Below are 25619 nucleotides of genomic sequence, written 5' to 3'. Positions count from 1 at the left end.
TTGGGGCGTATAGGCCAAATTTAAAGCAAGGAGGCTGGATGTGCTCATGAATGAAAGGGGGGTAAATTAACAAGTGAACACAGGACAAAGCCACCATGGAGCACCCCCATGTTTGCAGACTGGGGAAGAGGAAAACCAGCAAGGGAGACTGAATAAGAGTGACCAGAGAGGTGGACAGAAAACCTACAGAGTGTGGTGCCCTGAACACCAAGGCAGAACATATGTCAAGCAGGAAGGATCAATTCATTGTATCCAATCTGTAAGGCCAGTGATTACAGCTTGAGAAGTGACCACTGGGTTTAGCAACACGGAGGTCACTGGCGACCTCGGGACAAGCAAATGCAGCAGAGCAGCAGAACACCTCACTGGAGGTTCCTCAAGAAGAAAAGGAGGCCAGGCACCATGGCTCACACCTGTAATCCCAGAACTTTGGGAAGCGGAGGCAGGCAGATCACTTGAAGTCAGGTGTTCGAGACCAGCCTGGTCAACATGGTGAAATCCCGTCTCTACTAAAAATAAAAAAAATTAGCTTCGCCTGGTGGTGTGCACCTGTAATCCCAGCTGCTTGGGAGGCTGAGGCAGGAGAATCACTTGAACCCGGGAGGCAGAGGTTGCAGTGAGCCGCGATCATACCACTGCACTCCAGCCTGGGCAACAGAGCAAGACTCCATCTCAAAAAAATAAAATAAATAAAATATAAAATATAAAACAAAATAAAGTAAAATAACAAAGAGAAATCACTTTGCCTAACAGACTAATGTAAGTTAAAAAGACTGACAACACCCAGTGCTGTCGGAGGTACAGGGAAACAGGTATGTGGCACCCTTACACTGTGTAAATTGGTCCAGACTCTGCCATGGACACAGGCAGCAGGCATCAAAAACTTAAAACACACCCACCTTCTGACCCAGTGACTGCATGCCTAGGAATTTACCATAGGAAAAAAAAAAAAAAAAGGAGCATAAAGGTATCTTTACAAGAATTTAGGCTGGGTGCAATGGCTCACACCTGTAATCCCAACACTTTGGGAGGCTGAGGCGGAAGGAAAATGCAAAAATTAGCCAAGCATGGTGGCACAATCCTGTAATCTCAGCTATTCGGGAGGCTGAGGTGGGAGGATCACTTGAGCCTGGAGGTCGAGAGGTCGAGGCTGCAATGAGCTGTGATCACGCCCCTGGGTGACGGAGCAAGACTCCATCTCTTAAAAAAAAAAAAAAAAAAAAAAAAAAAAAAAAGGTTGAACAAAAAGTGCTGCTAGTAATTATAAAAAAAATAGAAAGGGCCGAGAATGAAAGATTGGTTAAACTGTGGGTGCATCTACACAAAACAAAAACAAAGCACCTAGCTGGGCACAGTAGCTCACACCTGTAATCCCAGCACTTTGGGAGGCCAAGGCAGGTGGATCACCTGAGGTCAGGAGTTTGAGACCAGCCTGGCCAACGTGGCAAAATCCCGTCTCTACTAAAAATACAAAAATTAGCTGAGCGTGGTGGTGCACGTCTGTAATCCCAGCTATTCGGGAGACTGAGATGGGAGAATTGCTTGAGCTCAGGAGGTCGAGGTTGCAGTGAGCCAAGATCGCACCACTGCACTCCAGCCTGGATGACAGAATGAGACTCTGTCTCAAAAAACAAAACAAAACAAATCACACCCATTACTGTAGCCATTAAAACTGACCTAGTTTTACTGATGTGGAAAAAACTGGGTGAAAAAATCAAGTTACAAAGAAATATGTATAATGAGTTCTCATTTGGGGAAAAAAAAAGGCATACATACAAATATGAGTATATGCCCCCCAAAACAGTGGCCATATTACAAAGTATTAACTGGATTAGGTCTGAATAACAGAATTCCAAGTGATTTTAACCTTCTTCCTTGGAAGGCAGAATGTATAGAGGTTACGGGCAAAGGCTCTAGGAACAAAAGACCTGGGTTAAATCCTAACTCTGCGAACTCCTTATAAGACAACTTTGGACAAGTTACATAGCATCTCTCTGCCTCCATTTCTTCATCAAAGGGGATGGCACCACAATCTACCTTGAATGTATGGAGGAAGAATAAATGAGTTTATACATATATGTGTATGTGTGTATATATGTGTGTATGTGTGTATGTGTATGCACATGTGTGTATGTACGTGTGTATATGTATACGTGTGTATATGTATACGTGTGTATATGTATATGTGTGTATATGTATATGTGTGTATATGTATATACATATGAGAGAATTCAGAAAAATGATACATACTAAGTACTCAGAATATTGTCTTTTTAGTAATATGCATGAAATAATAATAATCAGAAAAATACTCATACTAATAATGTTTTTAATTTTATGAGCATGTATTGCTTTTACTTTTTATTTTATTGGCTTGCTCAAGAATGACTTAGTGTGTGTATATATATATATACACTAAATGTATATATTTATATATTTTATATATATTTTTTAATTTATTAATTTATTTATTTTTAATAGAGTGGTGGGTTTCGTTATGTTGCCCAGGCTGGTCTTGTACTCCTGGCTTCAAGTCATCCTCTCACCTCAGTCTCTAAAGTGCTGAGATTACAGGTGTGAGCCACTGCACTGGGCTGAGTAATTATTATAAATTGTGGTAAAATATACGTGATATGAAATTTTACATAGCTTTTACAGTCATACAAAATATTAATAATGTTCAATTTCGGGAGCAAGAGAAAAACTCTCAGAATCTAGTATTATTGTAATCATTCCATGAGATTGAAATAGTGGTTTACCAGGTTGAAAAAACTAGCTGGGTATGCAGGACTGGGTTAGCAGTTTCTACCATGAAGCCTGTTCGAGGCACCAGGGTCTGTAGCTGCCTTTTACCTTTGTCCCTTGCTGCCTCCTCAGCTGAAGAATGGTGAGTAATTTATCCAATTTAAGTTTAAAATTGCCAGCCTGGGCAACATAGTAAGACCCTGACTCTACAAGAAATTTAAAAATTAACCTGGTATGATGGTGCACGCCTGTAGTCTCAGCTACTCAGAAAGAAAAGAAAGCAGAGAAAGGAAAGTGGGACCATGTGTTGAGGCCATAATATACAGTATGTATGATTCCACTGCCTTTTTTTTTTTCCCCCCCCAGACAGAGTCTTGCTCTGTCACCCAGGCTAGAGTGCAATGGGGCAATCTTGGCTCACTGCAACCTCTGCCTCTCAGGTTCAAGCAATTCTCCTGCCTCAGCCTCCCAAGTAGCTGGGACTACAGGCACCTGCCACCACACCTGGCTAATTTTTGAATTTTTAGTAGAGATGGGGATTTCACCATATTGGCCAGGCTGGTCACAAACTCCTGACCTTGTGATTCGCCCACCTCGGCCTCCCAAAGTGCTGGGATTACAGGTATGAGCCACCGCACCCAGCCCCCGCCCTTCCCCCTTTTTTTAAAAAAAAGAGACGGGGTCTCACTCTGTCATCCAGGCTAGAGTACAGTGCCATGATTATAGCTCACTGCATGATCTATGGCCTAGGGTCAGGAGTTCAAGGTTACAGTGAACTAAGATCGAGCCACTGTACCCTAGCCTGAGTGACAGAGTAGGTTCTTGTCTCTAAAAACCTAACAATAAAAATTAGGCCAGGTGCAGTGGCTCACGCCTGTAATCCCAGCACTTTGGGAGGCCAAGACGGGCGGATCACCTGAGGTCAGAAGTTTGAGACCAGCCTGGCCAACATGGTGAAACCCTGTCTCTACTAAAAATACAAAAATTAGCCAGGCATGGTGGCTCATGCCTATAATCTCAGCTACTCAGGGGGCTGAGGCAGGAGAATTGCTTGAACCCAGGAGGCGGAGGTTGCAGTGAGCCAAGATCGTGCCACTGCACTCCAGCCTGGGTGACAGAGTGAGACTCTATCTCAAAAAACTAAAAATAAATAAATATTTTTTTAAAAAAAAGCTAATAATAAAAATAAATTTAAAGTTGTTTTTAACTGAAGAGCAACTTTTTAAAAATTTCTTCTCTTCTCCCTCTGACTCAAGTTCCAAGGTTCAGTAGTTTTATTTATCTTCCAGCTGAAAAACTGGAAAAACAGTGCTGTGTTTACTTTAAAATAAATGCGTACACTGTCAGGCACAGCTGCTCAAGACCCACGGCCCATCCACCAGAACACTCTATCCTCACAGAGCGATGAGGGAGGAGGCCCACTGCTCATGACTGGCCCGTCTGTTCTTGGAATGTAAAGTGCTGTAATAACCCTCTGCTTAAAAGATTTTTAAATAAATAGGGGGTTGTTTTCTTTTTCTTTCTCTTTTTGAATCTGGTAGACACACATGGGGAAAGAGAAGAAACACACACAGAACATGGACAGCGTAAAGTACGGAGCTTTTCAAAATCAACTTCACCTTTCACGGCAGTGTGGGCACAGCAATTCTCAAATCGCCTTCTGTGCATTACAGATGTGAAGGAATTTGTAAATACATAAATAGTGTTGAGTGCCAGGGTTCTCATGAGAGTGGAGAAAGGTTAGGAAGAGCCCTGTGGAGCTAAGTTGGGATTGGTGGATTGGTGGCTTCAGTACAAATTCATAGTGTTTAATACACTAATTCGGAAGACAGGCACAGGACCACACGCCTGTAGTTCCAGCAACTCCGGAGGCTGAGGCAAGAGGATCGCTTGAGCCCAGGAGTTTGAGGCTACAGTGAGCTACGATCACACCACTGCACTGCAGCCTGGATGACAGAACAAGACCTTGTCTTAAAAAAACAAAACAAACAAACAAACAAAAAAAAGACCCACATTTGGGTATGGAAGGTACCTGACTTTTTTTCTCCCAAGTGGTTAGTTTAGTGGTTCTCAAACGAGTGTGTGTCTGAATCCCCTCGAGGGCTTGTTGGCCTGAGAATTTACACATCTGACATACTTCCTGGAGATGCCTGTGCTGCTGGCCTCAGGATCACACTTCAAAAACCACTGGGTTAGCTGATGATCCTAATGCCACTTGTATGCCTTTCTCTTCTGATTTTAAATGCCATCTTTATCACATAGTAAATTTTATCTATATTGGATTATGTTGGGACAAAAATATATGATGGCGACATGTGAAAAGATACAGCAGCAAGCTTGAAGAGGCAGCCACTGGCCAAGCCAGAGATCATTTTAGCATCAAATCAACAACAGAGGCCAGGCACAGTGGCTCACAGCTGTAATCTTACAGCACTTTGGGAGGCCAAGGCAGAAGGATCACTAGAGCCCAGAAGTTTAAGAACAGCCTTGGGCAACACAGTGAAACCCTGTCTCTACAAATATACCAAAAAAAAAAAAAAAGTAGCCAGTGCACACCTGTAGTCCCAGCTACTCTGGAGGCTGAGGTGGGGGGATTGCTTGAACCTCAGGAAGCTGAGATTGCACTACTGCACTCCAGCCTGGGCGACAGAGCAAGACTCTGTCTAAAACAAACAAAAAACAACAACAACAACAAAAAAAGGCCGGGCGCAGTGGCTCACGCCTGTAATTCCAGCACTTTGCGAGGGCAAGGCGGGTGGATTAACTGAGGTCAGGAGTTCAAGACCAGCCTGACCAACATGGAGAAACCCCAACTCTATTAAAAATACAAATTAGCCAGGTGTAGTGGCGCATGCCTGTAATTCCAGCTACTCGGAAAGATTAGGCAAGAGAATTGCTTGAACCCGGGAGGCAGAGGTTGCGATGAGCAAAGATCGCCATCATTGCACTCCAGCCTGGGCAACAAGAGCGAAACTCCATCTCAAAACAAAACAAAAAAAAATTACACCAGAAACAAGTTATAACCCATGGAATAAAATCTGAACCCACAAGTAGAAGCTGATAATACATACCTACACGCATGCATACAGGAAAAGGGAAAGCCCTTCTTTGCACTATGCCAATTAATAAATGCAGAAGGAAGGATGGAATTCAAAAATAAAAATGTATAGGCATCAGAGTAAAATCACTGGATGCAGAAACTAGCAGGTAAAGGTGTGATGAGGAATAGATATTTACATAGTCTCAAAGTATCTCCCTGTAAATTATAATACCTTTTCATTGTCAAGGGGAAACAGTAATTTTGCAGTAGAAAAACCTGGCAGACAGCACCCTAACTAAGTGATGAAAGTTAATGGCATCAATAATAAAACAAGCTGAGTCACGTGCTTCCAGATATGCTGCACTGAGAAGAACACAAAGTCACTCCTGGGTGTTCCTGCCAAGAATGCACACTCTGAATCTAACCATGAGGAAAAGCAGACGGCCCCAAGTTGAGGGGAATCTGCCAAATAATGTTTAAAATTTAGCTGGGCAGGGTGGCACACATCTGTGGTCCCAACTGAGAGGCCAAAGTGGGAGGATTGCTTGAGCCCAGGAGATAGAGGCTGCAGTGAGCCGTGTTCATACCACTGCACTCCAGCCTGGGCGACAGAGCAAGACTCTGTCTCAATTAAAAAAAAAAAAAAAAACTAAACTAAAAAAACATAGGGGTTGGGGGCAGGCACAGTGGCTCATGCCTGTGATCTTAGCATTTTGGGAGGCCGAGGCGGGCAGGTTACCTGAAGTCAAGAGTTCAAGACCAGCCTGGCCAATATGATGAAACCCCATCTCTACAAAAATTAGCTGGGCATGATGGCGGTGCCTGTAATCCCAGCTACTCGGGAGGCTGAGGTGGAAGAATCGCTTGAACCCAGGAGGCGGAGGTTGCAGTGAGCCAAGATCATGTCATTGCACTCCAGCCTGGGTGACAGAAAGATACTCCATCTCAAAAAAAAAAAAAAAAAAAAAAAAAAGCGGTCTGTACTCTTCAACAATGCCAATGTCATGAAAGACATAAATACCCTAAGGAACTGATCCAGATCCGAATTTGAAGAGACAGGACAACTAAACACTGCATCTTGCATGAGGTCCTGGATGTGACAGCTGGGAAATCTGAATTAGATTAACAATACTGCAAAAATGGTAAATTTCTTAGTTTTGTTAATTGTACTATAGTATCCTTCTCCTTTAGGAACTAGACACATCAGTAGTTAGGGATAAAAGAAACACGAGGTTTGTAATTTACTCTAAAATGGCTCAGAAGAACACAGTGAAAGCAAATGTAGCAAATTTTAACAGTTGGGTGAAGGACACTGAGGAGTTCTTTGTTCTATTCTTGTAACATTTCTCTGAATTTGAATTTTTTATGTTTTTGAGACTGGGTCTGGTTCTGTCATCCAGACTAGAGTGCAGCAACACAATCACAGCTCACTGCAGCCTCTAAGTGCTGAGCTCAAGTGATCCTCCCACCTCAGCCTCCCAAGTAGCTGGGACTACAGTTGCATGCCACCATAGCCAGCTATTTTCTTCATTTTTATTTTTGTAGAGAGGGGGTCTCACTATAATACTGAGGCTGGTCTCAAACTCCTGGGCCCAAGCGGTCCTCCCACTTCAGCCTCCCAAGTAGCTGGGACTACAGTTGCATGCCACCATGCCCAACTATTTTCTTCATTTTTATTTTTGTAGAGACTGGGTCTCACTATAATACTGAGTCCGGTCTCAAACTCCTAGGCTCAAGAGGGCCTCCCACCTCAGCCTCCCAAAGTGTGGGGAGGTATGAGCCACCACATCCTGCTATTTTTTATTTTTTGTAGAGATGGGGGGTGGCATGGGTCTCACTGTGTTGCCCAAGCTGGTCTTGAACTCCCACACTCAAGCAATCCTCCTGCCTTAGACTCCCAAAATGCTGGGATTACAGGTGTGAGCCACCGCACCTAGCCTGAAATTACTTAAAAATAAAAAAACTGGGGAGGGAAAAAACCTACTTCAAGCTACATTCACCTCCTTGAAAAGAGGAGATTCTGGGAAAGCCAAAGTCTGCAGTGTTCCTGGGGAGAGCTGCAGGAGCTGGGAGCTACAAGAGGAAATTGAGTATTAGACCCTACCTGCTAACAATATAGGGAGAAATTAAGAGCAGCCAGTGGGTGGGGACAGATGAAACATGCTGGTAAGTCTTGAAGCTGCATCATGAAAATTATGTTTGAAAATTCCGGCCGGGCACACTGTCTCACACCTATAATCCCAGCACTTTGGGAGGCCGAGGCAGGCAGATCACTTGAGGTCAGAAGTTCGAGACCAGCCTGGCCAACATGGTGAAACCCCATCTCTACTAAAAATAGAAAAACTAGCTGGGCATGGTGGTATGCACCTGTAATCCCACCTGCTCAGGAGGCTGAGGCAGGAGAGTTGCCTGAACCTGGGAGGCAGAGGTTGCAGTGAGTGGAGATTGTGCCATTGCACTCCAGTCTGGGCAACAGAGCGAGACTCCATCTCAAAAAGAAGAAAGAAAAAGAAAATTCCTCTAGTAAAAAGATGTTAAGGCCGGGCGCAGTGGCTCACGCCTGTAATCCCAGCACTTTGGGCAAGGCAGGCAGATCACAAGGTCAGGAGATCAAGACCATCTAGCTAACACAGTGAAACCCCATCTCTACCAAAAAAAATACAAAAAATTAGCCAGGCATGGTGGCAGGTGCCTGTAGTCCCAGCTACTCAGGAGGCTGAGGCAGGAGAATGGCGTGAACCTGGGAGACGGAGCTTGCAGTTAGCCGAGATCGTGCCATCGCACTCCAGCCCAGGGGACAGAACGAGACTCCGTCTCAAAAAAAAAAAAAAAGATATTAAAAACTCAGTTGGCAATATCAAAAACTGGGTTCTACCCAGACATGACTAGAACTACCTTTAAGAGCCAAATCAGCACTTTTGGGCAAGCCTTCTTTGCAGCCATGGCCAGGGCAATGTCCCCAAAGAGACAGACAGCCCAGGTTGACCATCCGCCACTGCGGGAGTTGAGTGAAACCCTCCATTACAGCATCCCTCTACCAAAGGGAGGCAGAAAACAGCCAGCTGAGTTTCCCAGCCAATGTCCAAGTCCACCCAGGGGAAACAAGGGAGCAAATGAAAGAACAAATTCTGTCCGTGGAAGAGGAGAATGTCAGTTAGGGCAACCACTGTCCATCAGGTCCTTCCCCAGGAAAAGATGCTGCGGGAAGACTAGGCCACAGTGAGAGGAGTTACCTAACGCACTGTGACCAAACAGCTGTATGCACGATTTGACACCACTCTGCAAGCATTGTCAGCCCAGCAGTTCCATACCAAGAGCAAGGGGCAGGACCTTGGGGCTGAAATGTCCCATGTTAACGACAGCTTCCCCACTCCACCAACCTCAAAGCTTCTTTCTTTTCTTTCCTTCTTTCTTTTTTCTTTCTCTCTCCCCTCCCTCACTCCCTCCCTCCCATCCTTCCTTCCTATCTCTCTCTCTCTCTGTCTCTCTCTCTCTCTCTTTCTGACAGAGTTTCGCTCTTGTCACCCAGGCTAGAGTCCGATGGCGCAATCTCGATTCACTGCAACCTCTGCCTCCTGGGTTCAAGTGATTCTCCTGCCTCAGCCTCCCGAGTAGCTGAGATCACAGATATGCATCACCAAGTCTGGCTAATTTTTTGTATTTTTAGTAGAGACAGGGTTCTACCATGTTGGTCAGGCTGGTCTTGAACTCCTGACCTCAGGTGATACACCCACCTTGGCCTCCCAAAGTGCTGGGATTACAGGCATGAGCCACCGTGCCTGGACACCCTCAAAGCTTCTGCATTTGTCTCATCCTAGAATTCCCTCCTGAAACAATCTCAGAACTGCCTTCCCTTTAGGCAAGACGGTCTCGCATCAGGAAACAGGGTCTCTGTGGTCCGTCTCTGAGATTCAAACCTCCCCATCTTAGGGAAGATTTGCAATTACCAGAAATAACCTTGCTCTGAATAGAAGGCTTTATGAAACGTGGCTGGAATGTTAGGTACATGGGCTACGTACGCCACAGTCGTCCTAGAAGATTTGTTTTTCTAAGAAAAAGCCCACTGCCCTGTTGCGATCCACATTTTCCAACAGACTCTGATCTGATTTGCCTGCTACCCAACCCAGCCACACGCACAATGTGCTACGGCTGGTGCCAGCAACAGCAGCAATAGCTACAACCAATACCACAAACAATATAAACACTGGAAAACATAGAAAACAACCACTTAAATAACTCTGGGTTTGAAGATAAAATCACAACAGTAATTACAAACGAGCAGAGCACAGTAAAATTTACGAGATGGCAAATTGGTACAACACTAGAAAACTGATGGTGTCTACTAAAGCTAAGCATACAACCACCTTATGAACCAAAGCTCCTAGATGTGTACATACACAACAGAAAAGCATGTGTGTGTCCTTCAAAATACATGTCCAAAGAGTGTTTATATCAGCTTTGTTCATGATGGCCAAAAACTGGAAACAACTCAAATATCTACCAGTAGGAGAATGGAGAAATAGATTATGGTGTATTCATAAAACAGAATACTACACCCAAATACAAAGACAGGTCATGGCCAGGCACAGTGGCTTATGCCTGTAATCCCAACACTTTGGGAGGCCAAGGCAGGCAGACCACCTGAGGTCAGGAGTTCAAGACCAGCCTGGCCAACATAGCGAAACCCCGTCTCTACTAAAAATACAAAAATTAGCCAGGCATGGTGGCAGGTGCCTGTAATCCCAACTATTCAGGAGGCTAAAGCAGGAGAATTGCTTGAACCCGGGAGGTGAAGGTTGCAGTGAGCCAAGACAGAACCATTGCACCCCAGCCTGGGCAAAAAGAGTGAAACTCCATCTCAAAAACAAAAAAACAAACAAACAAAAAAATCAAAGACAGGCCAGGCATGGTGGCTCATGCCTATAATCCCAGCATTTTTGGAGGCCAAAGTGGAAGAATCACTTAAGATCAGCCTAGGCAATATAGTGAGAGCCCATCTCTATTTAAAAAAAAAGACAGACTGTTTACACATGCAAAAAAATGGTCATATATCTTTAATCTCAAAGATAGAAAATGAAAAGCCAGGCATGACAAAACATACTGCATGTTCTCACTAATATGAAATTCAATACTAGGCATAGCTAAATAATAGTGATAGAAGTTAGAAGAGTGGTTATTTCAGGGAAGAGAAATTAACTAGAAGGGACAATGGGAAATTTCTGGGGATGCTAGAAATATTCTGTGTCTTGATGTGGGTGATGATTACACAGCTGTGGACCATGTACATACTCAAGTTGTAACACTTAAGAATGTTTGGGGTTTGTTTTTTTGTTTGTTTGTTTGGTTTGTTTCTTTGTGATAGGGTTTTGCTCTGTCACCCAGGCTGGAGTGCAGCATGATCACAGCTTACTGCAGCCTCCATCTCCCGGACTCAAGCCATCCTCCCACCACCGCCTCTCAAGTAGCTGGGACTACAGGTGTGCAACACCACACCTGGCTAATTTTTTTTTATTATTTCTTTTTTGTAGAAACAGGGTCTTACTATGTTGCCCAGACTGGTCTCAAATTCCTGAGCTCAAGTGATCCTACCACCTCAGCCTCTCAAAGTGCTAAGATTACAGACATTAGCCACTGTACCTGGCTTCTCTTTTTTTTTTTTTTTTTTTTGAAGAAAGAGTCTTGCTGTGTCGCCCAGGCAGGAGTGGAGTGTCACAATAACAACTCGCAGCAGCCTCAGCCTCCTGGGCTCAAAGCAATCCTCCCAACTCAGCCTCCCAAGTAGCTGGGACCACAGGCACACGCCACCACACCTAGCTAATTTTTTTTATTTTTTGTAGAGATGGGTTTTCACTGCTACATTGAAAGAAAAAAAATTCAATATCCAGGGGGAAAATTCAAAGACAAGTACAAAGCAAACATGTTTTCATTATTAAACAAAAATGGACAAAGATAGACCGGGAGCGGTGGCTCATGACTATAATCCCGGCAGTATGGGAGACTGAGGCAGGTGGATTACCTGAGGTCAGGAGTTCGAGACTAGCCTGGCCAACATGGTGAAACCCCATCTCTACTAAAAATATAAAATTAGCCGGGCATGGTGACATGTGTGTGTAACCCCAGCTACCCGCTATTCGGGAGGCTGAGGCAGGAGAATCACTTGAACCCAGGAGGCAGAGGTTGGAGTGAGCAAAGATCATGCCATTGCACTGCAGCCTGGGCAAAAAGAGATAAACTCCATCTCAAAAGAAAAAAAAAAAAAGACAAAGCCACGTGAAAAGCTATAAATGAATACATAAATAAAACAGATCTAGAGAAAATAGTAGAAAAATAAAGCTAAAGACAGAAATTAATATTACAAAATATGGTATATCTGACAAATCGAAGAAATTGTTTTATGTAAAATAAATTTAAAAGCAAAAATTAAAACCAAAAATGTTTAACTTAGTCAAGAAAAAAACTGGGGAAACACACAAATAGCAAAAACTTAAAGTAAGAAATACTAGAGACGTTTTTAAACTGAGAATGATATTTAAAACCCTTATTCTAATAAATGTGAAAATCTCATGAACCGATTTTCTCAGAAAAAAATGAGTTAACAAAATTGAGTTAAGACGAAACAAAAAAGCTGAACAAACCAGGAATTATGAGGGGGGAAACTGAAAAAAAAAGTCATCAAAGAATTATTTCAAAGCAAGATGCCAGACCCAGTTGGTTTTATGGGTGAGCTCTTTGCTGCACTCATGGAACAGATAATTCCCATGTTATAGAGCCTGTTCCCAAAGTTGGAAAGCACATCAATTTACTTTATAAAATTAGCTTGGCCTTGATTCCAAAGCTGACAAAAATAGACCAAAGCTACAGACAAATACCACTAATGAATACAGATGGAAAACCCCAATATAAAATATTAACAAACAATTCTAACAAAATTTTCAAGGAATAGTCTACCTTGAGCGACTAGGTATATTCTAGAAATTGTAAGATAATTACTATTAGGAAATTAATACAATAGATTTTTAAAAATCTTTTCTAAAGACAGGGTCTCACTCTGCTGCCCAGTCTAGAGTGCAGTGGCACAGTCATAGCTCACTGCAGCCTCAGAATCCTGGACTCAAGTGATCCTCCTGCCTCAGTCACTCAAGCAGGTGGGACTACAGGTGTACACCATCACACCTGGCTAATTTTTTTTTTTTAATTTTTAGTAGAGACAGGGTCTTGCTATGTTGTCCTGTCTCGTCTTGAACTACTGGCCTCAAGTGATCCTTCTGCTTCAGCCTCTCAAGTGCTGAGATTACAGGTAGGAGCCACTGTGCCCAGTCGTGAAAATTAATATAATAATTTAAAGATGAAAAATCATATCATCATTCCAACAGTTGCTTAACAGATATTTGATAAAAAGTCAACACCCAACCTGGGCAACACAGTGAGATACCATCTCTTAAAAAAAAAAAAATTAAATTAGTAACACACCTATAGTCCCAGCTACTCCAGAGACTGAGACGGGAGGACTGCTTGAGCCTGGGAGGTAGAGGCCACAGTGAATGGTGATCACGCCACTGCACTCCAGGCTGGGCAACAAAGCAAGACCCGGTCTCAAAAAAAACTCAACATCCTTCCTGACTTTTTTTTTTAACCTGCAATGATTAATAAGTCAAAAAGATTCCCAGTCAGAAAGGTGCCAAAAATAAAATAAAAAAAGAAGAATAAAGAAAAAGGCTACTAATACCCAACCTTACACCTAGAAGTGATTTACTAAAGGGCATTTCTCTATCACCACTAAAACAGAAAGTTTTATGCAAAGCAACTAACACAAAATAGAAACATAATTATCTCTTAGGATTAACAAAATTATCAGTGTCACAACTCACATAAAAGTCTACCAAGCAGGCCAGGCGCAGTGGCTCACGCCTGTAATCACAGCACTTTGGGAGGCCGAGGTGGGCAAATCACCTGAGGTCAGGAATTCGAGACCAGCCTGGCCTTCATGGTGAAACCCTGTCTCTACCAAAAATAAAAAATTAGGTATGGTGTCGGGCGCCTGTAATCCCAGCTACTTGGGAGGCTGAGACACGAGAATCGCTTGAACCCAGGAGGTGGAGGTCGCAGTGAGCCAAGATCATGCCACTGTACTCCAGCCTGGGTGACAGAGTGAGACTCCATCTCAAAAAAAAAAAAAAAAAAAAAAAAAGTCTACCAAGCAAACTCAAAAGAAACTACTGCAAACCTATACTAAAGAACTCAGTAAACTGACAGATTACAAAGAAAATGCAGAAACAGCCATCTACCAACAATACTGAGTTAGTAGACAGAATAAGAAAAGATCCCACTGAAAATAATATCAAAGCTTTTTAAAATTTAAAGTGGAATCTATTTAAAGATAACTTCAAAATTATTTGAATTAATTTAGAAACATTCCATGTTCCTAGGTGGGGAGATTCAGTATGAAAATTCCCCATTACATTAACTTTACATATGACAGGACTCCATAAAATCTCAAGAGATTTTTTTGGAGTGCATGGGGAGTATGAAGAGGGGAGAGTCTGACGAAATTGTTAAGGTTCATCTAGTGATGTGATGTATGCAAAGAAAAGAAGCAAGAAGACTTTGGGAAAAAAAGAGAAACTTAACTGCCAGGTATTAAAACATAATTTTACAACAGCTTAGACAGAGTGATTTGGAAAGGCTAATAAAACAATAGATTAAATGGAAAGTCCCTAAGCAGGCCCAAGTACACATATGTTTTTAATATAAGCTGAAGCAACTCAAGTCATTTGGGAAATAGATGGATTATTCAATAAGTAGTGCTAAACCAATCAGTTACATATTAAGGAAAAAAATAAATTAGATCCCTACTCATACTAGGCACAAAAATAAACTCATTTGGATGCAGAATTACATGTGAAAAAATAAAATCATAAAGACCTAGGGAAAAACAGAGGTGACCATTTACCTCATCTCAGAAGGGGGAATGCCTTCCAAAGCATGAAAGAAAATGCTGAAAACATAAAGGGTGACAGATTGGACTACAAAAAGTTAAAAACATACGAAGTTAGAATGCAAAAGAAAAATGGGAAAAACATTTACCAATGGTAAGACGAAGAATAATAACCTTAACATATAAAGAGTTATTTCAACACCAAAAGAGAAAAATGCACACTTCAATATAAAAATGAGCAAAGGACATGAATAGGGCAATAAACACTTTTTTTAATCATTCAGTATCCTTCAACAAATCATAGCTTTAAAAAATAGGGTGGAGGCTGCTCTGCCTATGGAGTAGCCATTCTTTATTCCTTTACTTTCTTTTTTTTTTTTTTTTTTGAGACAGAGTCTTGCTCTATCATCCAGGCTGGACTACAGTGGCACAATCTCAGCTCACTGCAACCTTCGCCTCCCAGGTTCAAGTGATTCCCCCGCCTCAGACTCCTGAGTAGCTGGGATTACAGGCACTCGCCACCACACCCAGCTAATTTTTGCATTTTTAGTAGAGACAAGGTCTCACTGTGTTGGCCAGGCTAGTCTCGAACTCCTGGCCTCAGGTGATCAACCCGCCTCTGCCTCCCAGTGCTGGGATTACAGGTGTGAGCCACCACGCCCTGCCTTCCTTTACTTAATAAATCTGCTTTCACAAAAAAAAAAAAAAAAAAGTAGGGTGGAAGTAGGGGACCTCAGAGATAGAACAATCAATGAATGGACATTCCCAAACCCAGGTTCAAGCAAACCAAATGTAAAACTGCAAAACGACATGTTTGAGAAAAATGGTGAAACTATGAACAGGTTATTGGACATAAATAGGAATTCATGTCACTATTGCTAGATGTGATAATGATATGGTAGTTGTGTAAGATAATGTTCTGTTTTTTTATGTAAATGTTTCAAAGTAAAAAAAAAAATAGAAAAAAGTAGAATTAAAATAAAGAAAATGTCCTGTTTTAACAAGATGCATGCTGAAGAATCTAGGATAATATGTCAGGACATCTAGAATATACTTTAAAATACTTCTTAGTGAAAGGCCAGGAGATCAGAGCAAAAAAGTAAAAAATAAGAAAATAAAAATAATTCATCCAAAAAGAAAAAGAAAAAGAAAATCCATCATAATGTTGATAGTTATCAAATAGGAAAAAAAAAAGGTGTTTTTTTTTTTTTTACAAGTAATATCCAATATATGCCAAGGTACAATACAGACCAGCAATTTCAGCCACTGCTGATGGGAAGGTAAATTGTACAGGTCTCTTAAGTATCCTTTATTTGAAATGCTTGGGACTGGAAGTGTTTCAGATTTCAGATTTTGGTATATTTGCACATACATAATAAGATATCTTGGGCCAGATGCGGTGGTTCATGCCTATAATCCCAGCACTTTGGAAGGTCAAAGTGGGCAGATTACTTGAGGTCAGGAGTTTGAGACCAGTCCGGCCAACATGGTGAAACCCTGTTTCTACTAAAAATACAAAAATTAGCTGGGCATGCTGACAGACACCTGTCATAATCCTAGCTACCTGGGAGCCTGAGGCAGGAGAATCACTTGAACCCAGGAGACAGGGGTTGCAGTAAGCTGAGATCGCGCCACTGCACTCCAGCCTGAGAGACAGAGCAACACCCTGTCTCAAAAAAACAAAGGAAAGGAAAGAAAAGAAAAATCTTCTGATGCGTGTTACAACACGAATAAGCCTTGAGGACATTATGCTGACTGAAATAAGTCAGTCATAAAAGGACAAATACTGTATGGTTCCACTAACATAAGCTACCTGGAAAAGTCAAATTCACAGAAGCAGAAAGTAGAGGGGTAGCTGCCAGGGGTTGGTGTGACGGGAGGAGAGGCAGTCATGGTTTAATGGGCACGGAATTTGAGTTTTGCAAGGTGAAAAGAGTTCTGGAGATGGATGGTGGTGACGGCTGTACAACAAGGTGAATGTACTTAACACTACTAAACTACACCTAAAACTTATAAACGAGATTAATTTTACATCATGTGTATTTTATCACAACTAAAAATAAATATAGGCCGGGCATGGTGGCTCACGCCTGTAATAACCCAGCACTTTGGGAGGCTGGGGCGTGCGGATCACAAGGTCAGGATATCGAGACCAGCCTGGCCAACATAATGAAACCCTGTCTCTACTAAAAATACAAAAATTAGCCGGGCATGGTGGTTGGCGCTTGTAGTCCCAGCTACTCGGGAGGCTGTGGCAGGAGAATCGCTTGAACCCAGGAGGCGAAGGTTGTGGTGAGCCAAGATCGCGCCACTGCACTTCAGCCTGGGCAACAGAGCAAGACTTCATCTCAGAAAATAAATAAATAAAAACAAAGATATATTGATACATTTTTAAAGAGAAAAAGGCATATTGCAAAATATATTCATGTATAACCTCAATTTAGTTTCACTGATGTCATAAACATCAATATATGTCTACAAACATAAAAGAAGATCAGAACAAGGATCTGAGGGGAAAAAATTATTTAAAAGATAAAAAGCTCAAAAATGTATACGTCAAAATGTTAACAATAGTCAGGAATAGTGATGCACGCCTGTGGTTCCAGCTACTCCGGAGGCTGAGGCAAAAGATGGCTTGAGGCTGGGAGTGTGAGGCTACAGTGAGCTGTGACCATGCCTGTAAACAGCCACTACACTCCAGCCTGAGCAATATAGCGAGATCCCATCTCAATTTAAAAATTAATTAATTGGGCCGGGCGCGGTGGCTCACGCCTGTAATCCCAGCACTTTGGGAGGCCGAGGTGGGCGGATCACAAGGTCAGGAGATCGAGACCACGGTGAAACCCCGTCTCTACTAAAAATACAAAAAATTAGCCGGGCGCGGTGGCGGGCGCCTGTAGTCCCAGCTGCTCGGGAGGCTGAGGCAGGAGAATGGCGTGAGCCCGGGAGGTGGAGCTTGCAGTGAGCCGAGATCACGCCACTGCACTCCAGCCTGGGCGACAGAGCGAGACTCCGTCTCAAAAAAAAAAAAAAAATTAATTAATTGGCCAGACGCAGTGGCTCACATCTGTAATCCCAGCACTTTGGAAGGCCAAGGCAGGCGGATCACTTGAGCTCAGGAGTTCCAGACCATCCTGGCAACATAATGAGACCTACTCTCTATTAAAAATATGAAATACAGCCAGGCCATGGTGGTGTGTGCCCGCAGTCCCAGCTACTAGGGGGCGAGGGCTGAGGTGGGTGGATCACTTGAGCCCAGGAGCAGAGGCTGCAGTGAGCCGAGATCGCACCACTGCACTCCAGCCTGAGTGACAAAGTGAGAAACCTGTCTCAAAAAATAAATAAATAAAATATAAAAATAAAAATTAATTAATTAAAGTAAAATCCCTCTTTTTTTTTTTTTTTTTTTTTTTGAGACTTGCTCTGTCACCCAGGGTGGAGTGCAATGGTGCAATCTCGGCTCACTGGAACCTCCACCCCCCAGGTTCAAGCGATTCTCCTGTCCCAGCATCCTGAGTAGCCAGGATTACAGAGCCCACCACCATCCCCGGGTAATTTTTGTATTTTTTTTAAGTAGAAACAGGGTTTTGCCATGTTGGCTAGGCTGGTCACAAACTCCTGACCTCAGGTGATCCACCCACCTCAGCCTCCCAAAGTACTGGGATTACAGGCATGAGCCACCACACCCGGCCATAAAATTGCTTTTAAAAAAATATTAAGAATAACTATCAGGCTGGGCACAGTGGCTCACGCCTGTAATCCCAACACTTTGGGAGGACGAGGCAGGCGGATCACCTGAGGTCAGGAGTTCAAGACCAGCCTGGCCAACATGGTGAACCCTCATGTCTACTAAAAATACAAAAATTAGCTGGGAATGGTGGCACACAGCTGTAATCCCAGCTACTTGGGAGGCTGAGGTAGTAGGATTGCTTGAACCTGGGAGGTGGAGGTTGCAATAAGCCAAGATTGTGCCACTACACTCCAGCCTGGGCAACAAAGTAAGACTCCATCTCAAAAAAAAAAAAAAAAAAGAAAAGAAAGAAAAGAAAAAACAGTACCGTAACTATTACTAGGTACTGTGATTATGGGCAAATTTTGTTTTCTTTGTGTATCCATGTGCTTTTCTGTAGCTCACAATTTCTCCGAGGACTTTTGCTAACTGAAAGGAAAAGCATATTGGCTGGGCAAATGAAGAAGAAAAAAGGACCCTCATGCTGGTTGTTGCATCCTAATGTGAGGCTATCCACAAGTAGATTTCCAAATACTGAAATAAATAGAATTCTCCCTGATGATCAAATTACAAAAGGCTGGCTAGGGTTTGGGAAAATAAACACCAACTCAGAAGACAAAGCAATCAGGGAGTTCTCTGCAGGATTAAAGTGGAGGCACATCTCTGGTTTTAAACAGTTCCTCGGGCCAGAATCGGTTCAGCACATCTCCATGTGCCCAGCAGAAAAGAAAAGACCAGAGGAGGCTCAAAGACCTTTCAAGTGGCCCATTGCTTAAAAGGAAAGGCTTGGAGAGAAAAGAAAGACTCTTAAATGAATGCAACACGCTCGCTAGGACGCAATGCTCCCTGCCCCCACTTCTCTCTTAAGCTACATCCACTTTCAGAAAATACTTTCTAGACATCAAGAGAAAAAGGAGCCTTTCTTAACATGCCATTCATTCGCCACATATGGTACCACTCTGAATAGAGGCCTTATGAAGGAGGGTCCAATACCACAGCCATGGGCCATGCCACTGACCACAAACAGCAATAAATAGATGAGGATTTATATGTCTGTGACGTAGAGGCACGTTGGCTAATTCAGATGGCGCGTCCATCACGTTCTAACATCCAGTAAATGTTTACTGAATGCCAAGTAAGCACAGGGCACTATTTGTAAAACTATCCCAGACACACACGTGCACACACGCACACAGGCACGCACACACACACATATACGTATATACACAGCTCCTTTGTTCTGTTTTAGGGCTGAGGCTAGAAAAGCAATGATTTAGGCTAGAGGCATTTGACAGTTTCATTCAACATATCACACATCTCCTGCAACGGGAAGAGCAGCAAAGGCAGACAGAAAGTTTCCAGTCCCTAAGGAAGGGTCAAGGGCAACACACCACTGCATCCCATTGCTACAGGCCCTGGACAGAGAGGGCTAAACTCTGCACTGGAGGCAGAGAGGAGCCCTCAGCCTTCCTAAAACTCCAAATTCAGCATCCAAGGAGAACAGAGGTACCGCAGCCCCAGTCCTGGGGGAAACTGCAACACCAGGTTGATGTGCCAGGTCCTCCCATCCCCATCAATGAATCACGTCGGCACCCCCTTCATCATACGTACTTTTGCCCCCATTGTTCTTCAAGACGTTGGAGAGGTTGACAGACGCGGTGCCTAGCAGTTCATTTCTCAAGGTATGGCAGCTCCAGACCTTTAAATCTAAATGACTCTGGGCCGTGACATTCCTGGAAAACAAATACCGGATTCATTACATCCAAGCAGATCATTCCTATAACTTAGAAGAAAACATTTAAACTAAACTGCTGACATCTTGGGGAGGGGGAACCAAAACAGGCAGACACCCACATATTTCCTTTCCCCCACAAAAGCTGACCCTGTAACCCTCTAGCTAATAATGAACGCTCTATGAGCTCAATGGTGCAGGAACGCCTAAAGAGAGGCACGTTGGGTACCATAGGCAGAAAAAGTCGGAGGTGCCACCGGGAATCTGTACCTCCTACAACCCCCTCAGAGCACCCTCTCTCTTTCCCCATCTTGTTGCATTCAAGAAGAAGGGGCTTTCTCTTACAAAATGATGATCTCATTCCAGAGAAGCTCAGAGCTCCCAATGCGCTTTGCAGTCTTCTTGGTCTCGCTGGCGAGTCCATCCACCGCCACCTCCACATAGGAGTTAATTCGAGGTTGACGATTATGCACCTTGGGCTTTGCGGACACCACTGGGAAAGAAAGAAAAAGTCAAAGATGAGTCCCAGGGCTCCCAGATGCCCCCCTGTGGCAGATGTTCTGACTCTTTTTCGTTATTTCTTTAAAAAATAAATCAATACTTTAATTTTTGTCTTGATTCTAAAAACTTTTTAAAGAAACGTGAATACACACACCAAAAAAATATGAAGTGTAAGAAAAAAAAAAATCATCCCTAATCTGAAACCACTGGGATAATTGCCGGTGACCATCATTACCAATTCACCATAAACTGCCTTCCAGATTTTCATCTCTTACTGCTTCAATTCTTTAAAAATTCTTCGCCCCCATAAGTCACTCTTAAATGACTGCAATATAAGCTCATAATAGGTATATGTTAACTATTCTTTCATTGTCGAATAGAATGCTTGCAATTGTTCGCTCTGGGGAAATTATCATGAACACACACATCTGCATGCCTTTCTTGAATATTCCTCCAAAGGATATGAACACTTTTTAAAGTTCTTAAAACTGCCCATTCCTTTCCAAGAAAGGTAAAACCCATTGAGCCTCCCATCAGTGCTACAGGAGTATATTCATTTCACCAGACATCACAGAGGGCTAAGGGATATGCTCGTTCACTTTTTGCAAATCACATGAGTTAAAAACGCACAGTGTAAAGATTACAGCTAAGGCCGGGCATGATGGCTTATGCCTAGCACCCCAGCACTTTGAGAGGCCAAGGTGGGAGGACTGCTTCAGCTCAAGAGTTCAAGACCAGCCTGGGAACATAACAAAATTTATAATTTTTCTTTTTTTTTTTCTGAGATAGAGTTTCGCTCTTGTTGCCCGGGCTGGAGTGTAATGCCACGATCTCATCTCACGGCAACCTCTGCCTCCCAGGTTCAAGTAATTCTCCTGCCTCAGCCTCCTGAGTAGCTGGGATTACAAGTGCCCGCCACCATGCCTAGCTAACTTTTTGTATTTTTAGTAGGGAAGGAGTTTCACCATGTTGGCCAGGCTGGTCTCGAACTCCTGACCTCAGATGATCTGCCTACCTCAGCTTCCCAAAGTGCTGGGATTACAGGTGTGAGCCACCACACCTGGCCAATTTATAAATTTTAATTGAAATAAAGATAATATTTAAGATTTTATGAGTACTCATTAAAGACCCTCTACCATGTGCACACATTATCTAACTGAATCCTCACAACAAACCCATGAGGCAGGGAATATACCATCGCCCCATTTTACCCAGGAGAAAACAGACTTGAGAGGTGAGGTCACTGCCCCAGGCTACATAGCCAGGGAGCTACAAGCCACACTGGGCACCCAGCCGGCCTGATTCCACACCATGCTGCATATCATTATTGAATTTTACTTATTTGTTCTATTGCTGTTCTTCGATTACCAGTGAGGTTGAATATTTTTGCCATGTGTCATTAGCCATCTACATTTCTTCTTCCGCTCATAGCCTTCATGTAGCGACAATTTTGATGTTCATTTGAGACCAGGAAGCCAAAGACTCACGGAGCACAAAGCCACGCAAGCCTCATGCCGAGGAAGTAGACAGACATCCTAGTGTATATTACCCCTGATGGAAGCGCCAGGTCGCTACGGTACAACACATCTAGACATCTCCCATCCTGCGCCAAATCAGAGATACAACTGATGCTCCCTTGCCCCTAATGGCAAGTCTATCCTAGCCTGAGCTTCCCTGTTTGAGTACAAGCAAATCTATCCCTCCCAGACTCTTCTGAAAGGTGACAGTCCTACAATGGTGTCTACAACTTAGCAAAGGCCAAATTCGCCTTCAGATTTTTTATAGCAGTAAACGTCTTCCCCAGGCCCCAAAGGAACGGAAGGGAAGAAGGCAACAGATAAAAAAATCAGCTGTGGCTAAGATTCAGAAGCGACAAAGGAACAGTACTAGGAACAAAGGTTTGTGGTACTGAGGGATGGCCCAGGGTAGAAAAATGAGGTGCAGTGATTTACACAGGGACCAAGGTTAACTGAGGCCACCTGGTGGTAAGAGCATGGATCTACATGCCTTTAAAAAAAACAGGGACTACAAATGGTGCACGACTTAGGACGTTTGACTTTACGATGGTGCGAAAGCGATATGCATTCAGTAAAAACTGTACTTTAAATTTTGAATTTTGGTCTTTTGGCAGAATAGTCATATGCGGTACTACTGGGCAGCGGCAGTGACCCGCAACACCAGTCAGCCACGTGATCACAGGGGCAAACAACTGATATTCTGCCGTGTACTCCCTTCACCAGATGATCTTGCCTAGCTGTCCTGAGCACATTTAAGGTAGGTTAGGCTAAGCTATGATGCTAGGCAGGTTAGGAGCATCAGATGCATTTTCAACTTGCGATATGTTCAACTTATGATGGATTTTTCAGGACGTCACCCCACTGTAAGTTGAGGAGTATCCGTGCTCATACACATACACATTTTTTCCTGAAACTCTGAGAGTAAGCTACAGACGTTGTGCCCCTTTACTCCTAAATACTTCTGGGTGTATTTCCCAACAAACACATTTTCTAACATAACCAATAGCACAATTATCAAAATCAGGACATTTAACTTTTTATAATACTAAGATTTAATTTACAGACTTTATTCACATTTTGCCAATTGTCCTATCAATGCCCAACATAGCAAAAAAAAATTTGTTCTGGTCGAGGCCCTAATCTAGGATCATATGTGGTATTTAGTACTCTTATTTTGAAGCAGGGCGTTGTGGCTCACGCCTGTAATCCCAGCTCTTTGGACGGCCGAGGCAGGTGGATCACTTGAGGCGAGGAGTTTGAGACTAGCCCGAGCAACATGGCAAAACCCTGTCTCCACCAAAAATACAAAAATTAGCTGGGCATAGTGGGGCACAACAGTAGTCCCAGCTACTCAGGAGGCTGAGGCATGAGAATTGTTTGAACCCAGGAGGCGGAGGTTACAGTGAGCTGAGACCGCACTCCAGCCTGGGTGATGGAGCAAGACTCTCTCAAAAAAAAAAAAAAAAAAAACTCTTACATGTGCCCCCCATCACGCCTGACTAGATTTTGAAGTTTCCAATCTATAGAAAAATTGAAATAGAATAATAGATACTGTATACTCTTCTACTCTTCAGCAATTGTTATCATTTTGCCACATTTGCTTTCTGTTCTATGTGTCTATAGCATCACTACCCAAGAGAACTTCCATGATGACGAACATGTTCCATTTTCAGTGCTGCCCAAAACATTGCATGAGACACATGTGGCTACTGACACTTGAAATATGGCTAGTGCAAATAAGGACATGATTTTTAATTGCTCTATAATTGTAATTTAAGTGTAAATAGTTCTATGTGGCTTCAGTGACTATTCTATTGGACACCACAGGTTATAGATAAATGCCATCTATGTCTTTGTGTGTGTGTGTCCACACTATTTTTCCTTGGTAAAACCATTTAAAAGTAAGTTGTAGACCGGCTGGAGTGCAGTGGCACGATCACAGCTCACTGCAGCCTCGACCTCCCCAGCTGAAGCAATCCTCCCACCTCAGCTTCCTGAGTAGCTGGGACTACCAGTGCACACCACCACACCTGGCTAACTTTTTAATTTTTTTTGTAGAGACGGAGTTTCACCCCATTGGCCAGGCTGATCTTGAACTCCTGGCTCAAGGAGTCTGCCTGGACTCAAGTGATCCACCCGCCAGAGCTTCCCAAAGTGCTGGGATTACAAACATGAGCCACTGCCCAGTCCCCAGACATATTTTTAAAGCTATTTTTCCCCCAATTCAGCATCTAATCAATATATACAAATTGCCTGTGGCTACTATCTCCTTAATCTTTTAAAATCTAGAACATCCTCCCTTCTTTTCCATGGCAATGATTTTTGTTTGTTTAACTTTTTGGTTTTTTTCTTTTATAATCCCAGCAGCTTTGCCAAGGCAACAATGATTTTTAAAGACTTCCACCAGCTGTTTTAAAGAATGCACCAAATTCTACATTTTTCTGATTGTGAAACTGCCTCTGCAAAATTATGAGAGAGAAATCAGACATAGTTGAATCCATCTTACTTCTGATGTCTAAGCTGTCCTTGGTCATTCCTGGGCAAGGGCCAAGCTAATTTTGGGAGAAATTTAGTTTATAGTTTCTTTTTCTTTTTCTTTTTTTTTTTTTTTTTTGAGACAGGATCTCCCTCTGCCGCCCAGGCTGGAGTGCAGTGGTGCAATCTCATCTCACTGAAGCCTCCACCTCTGGGACTCAAGCGATCTTCCCACCTCAGCCTCTCAAGTAGCTAGGACTACAGGTGTGAGCCACTATGCCTGGCTCATATTTGTATTTTTTGTAGAGACAGGGTTTACATGTTGCCCAGACTGGTCTCAAACTTTAAGCTTGAGCTCAAAACCATCCACCCACCTCAGCCTCCCAAAGTACTGGGATTACAGGCATGAGCCACCACACCCAGCCTACAGATTAATCTTAAAGCAAGGATAGCTGGGCATGGTGGCTTACGCCTATAATCCCAGCACTTTGGGAGGCCAAGGCAGGCAGATCACTTGAGACCAAGAGTTCGAAACCAGCCCGGCCAACTTGGTGAAACCCCATCTCTACTACAAACACAAAACTTAGCTGGGCGTGGTGGTGCACACCTGTAATCCCAGCTACTCGGGAGGCTGAAATACGAGAATCGCTTGAACCCAGGAGGCAGAAGGTGCAGTAAGCTGAGATTGCGCCAATGCACTCCAGCCTGGGTGACAGAGCAAGACCCTGTCTCAAAAAACAAAAACAAAAAAAGCAAGGATAATAACAGCTCTTCCCAAAACTAAACCACCTTTGTAAAACTAATCAATAGCCACAAGGTTAGGATTATGGGAGGGGCTTGAATTCTAATAAGAGGTAGGTAGTTTTTATAATCCCTTACTGCTCAGGAGTCATGTAGCCAGAGGTCACAAGATTTGTGACTTCCCCAATTGCTCCCATAGACAA

General features: G+C 43.1%; 1 protein-coding gene across 4 annotated transcripts in view; it reads right to left on the bottom strand.

Moving 5' to 3' along the window:
• WWP2 (WW domain containing E3 ubiquitin protein ligase 2) overlaps nucleotides 1–25619 on the bottom strand; it is a 214490-nt gene that overhangs the window by 124525 nt on the left and 64346 nt on the right. For all 4 annotated transcript variants that reach the window (XM_065537107.2, XM_065537108.2, XM_065537109.2 and 1 more), the window contains exons 3-4: nucleotides 20528–20675; nucleotides 20062–20183 (exon numbers count right to left, since the gene is read on the bottom strand). In XM_065537107.2, coding sequence (XP_065393179.1) covers nucleotides 20062–20183; nucleotides 20528–20675 — 270 coding nt within the window. The remainder of the gene's footprint in view (nucleotides 1–20061; nucleotides 20184–20527; nucleotides 20676–25619) is intronic.

This window comes from Macaca fascicularis, chromosome 20 (assembly GCF_037993035.2).
Source record: "Macaca fascicularis isolate 582-1 chromosome 20, T2T-MFA8v1.1".
Classification (NCBI taxonomy): Eukaryota; Metazoa; Chordata; class Mammalia; order Primates; family Cercopithecidae; genus Macaca; species Macaca fascicularis.
This window is presented reverse-complemented; position numbering and strand designations above follow the sequence as displayed.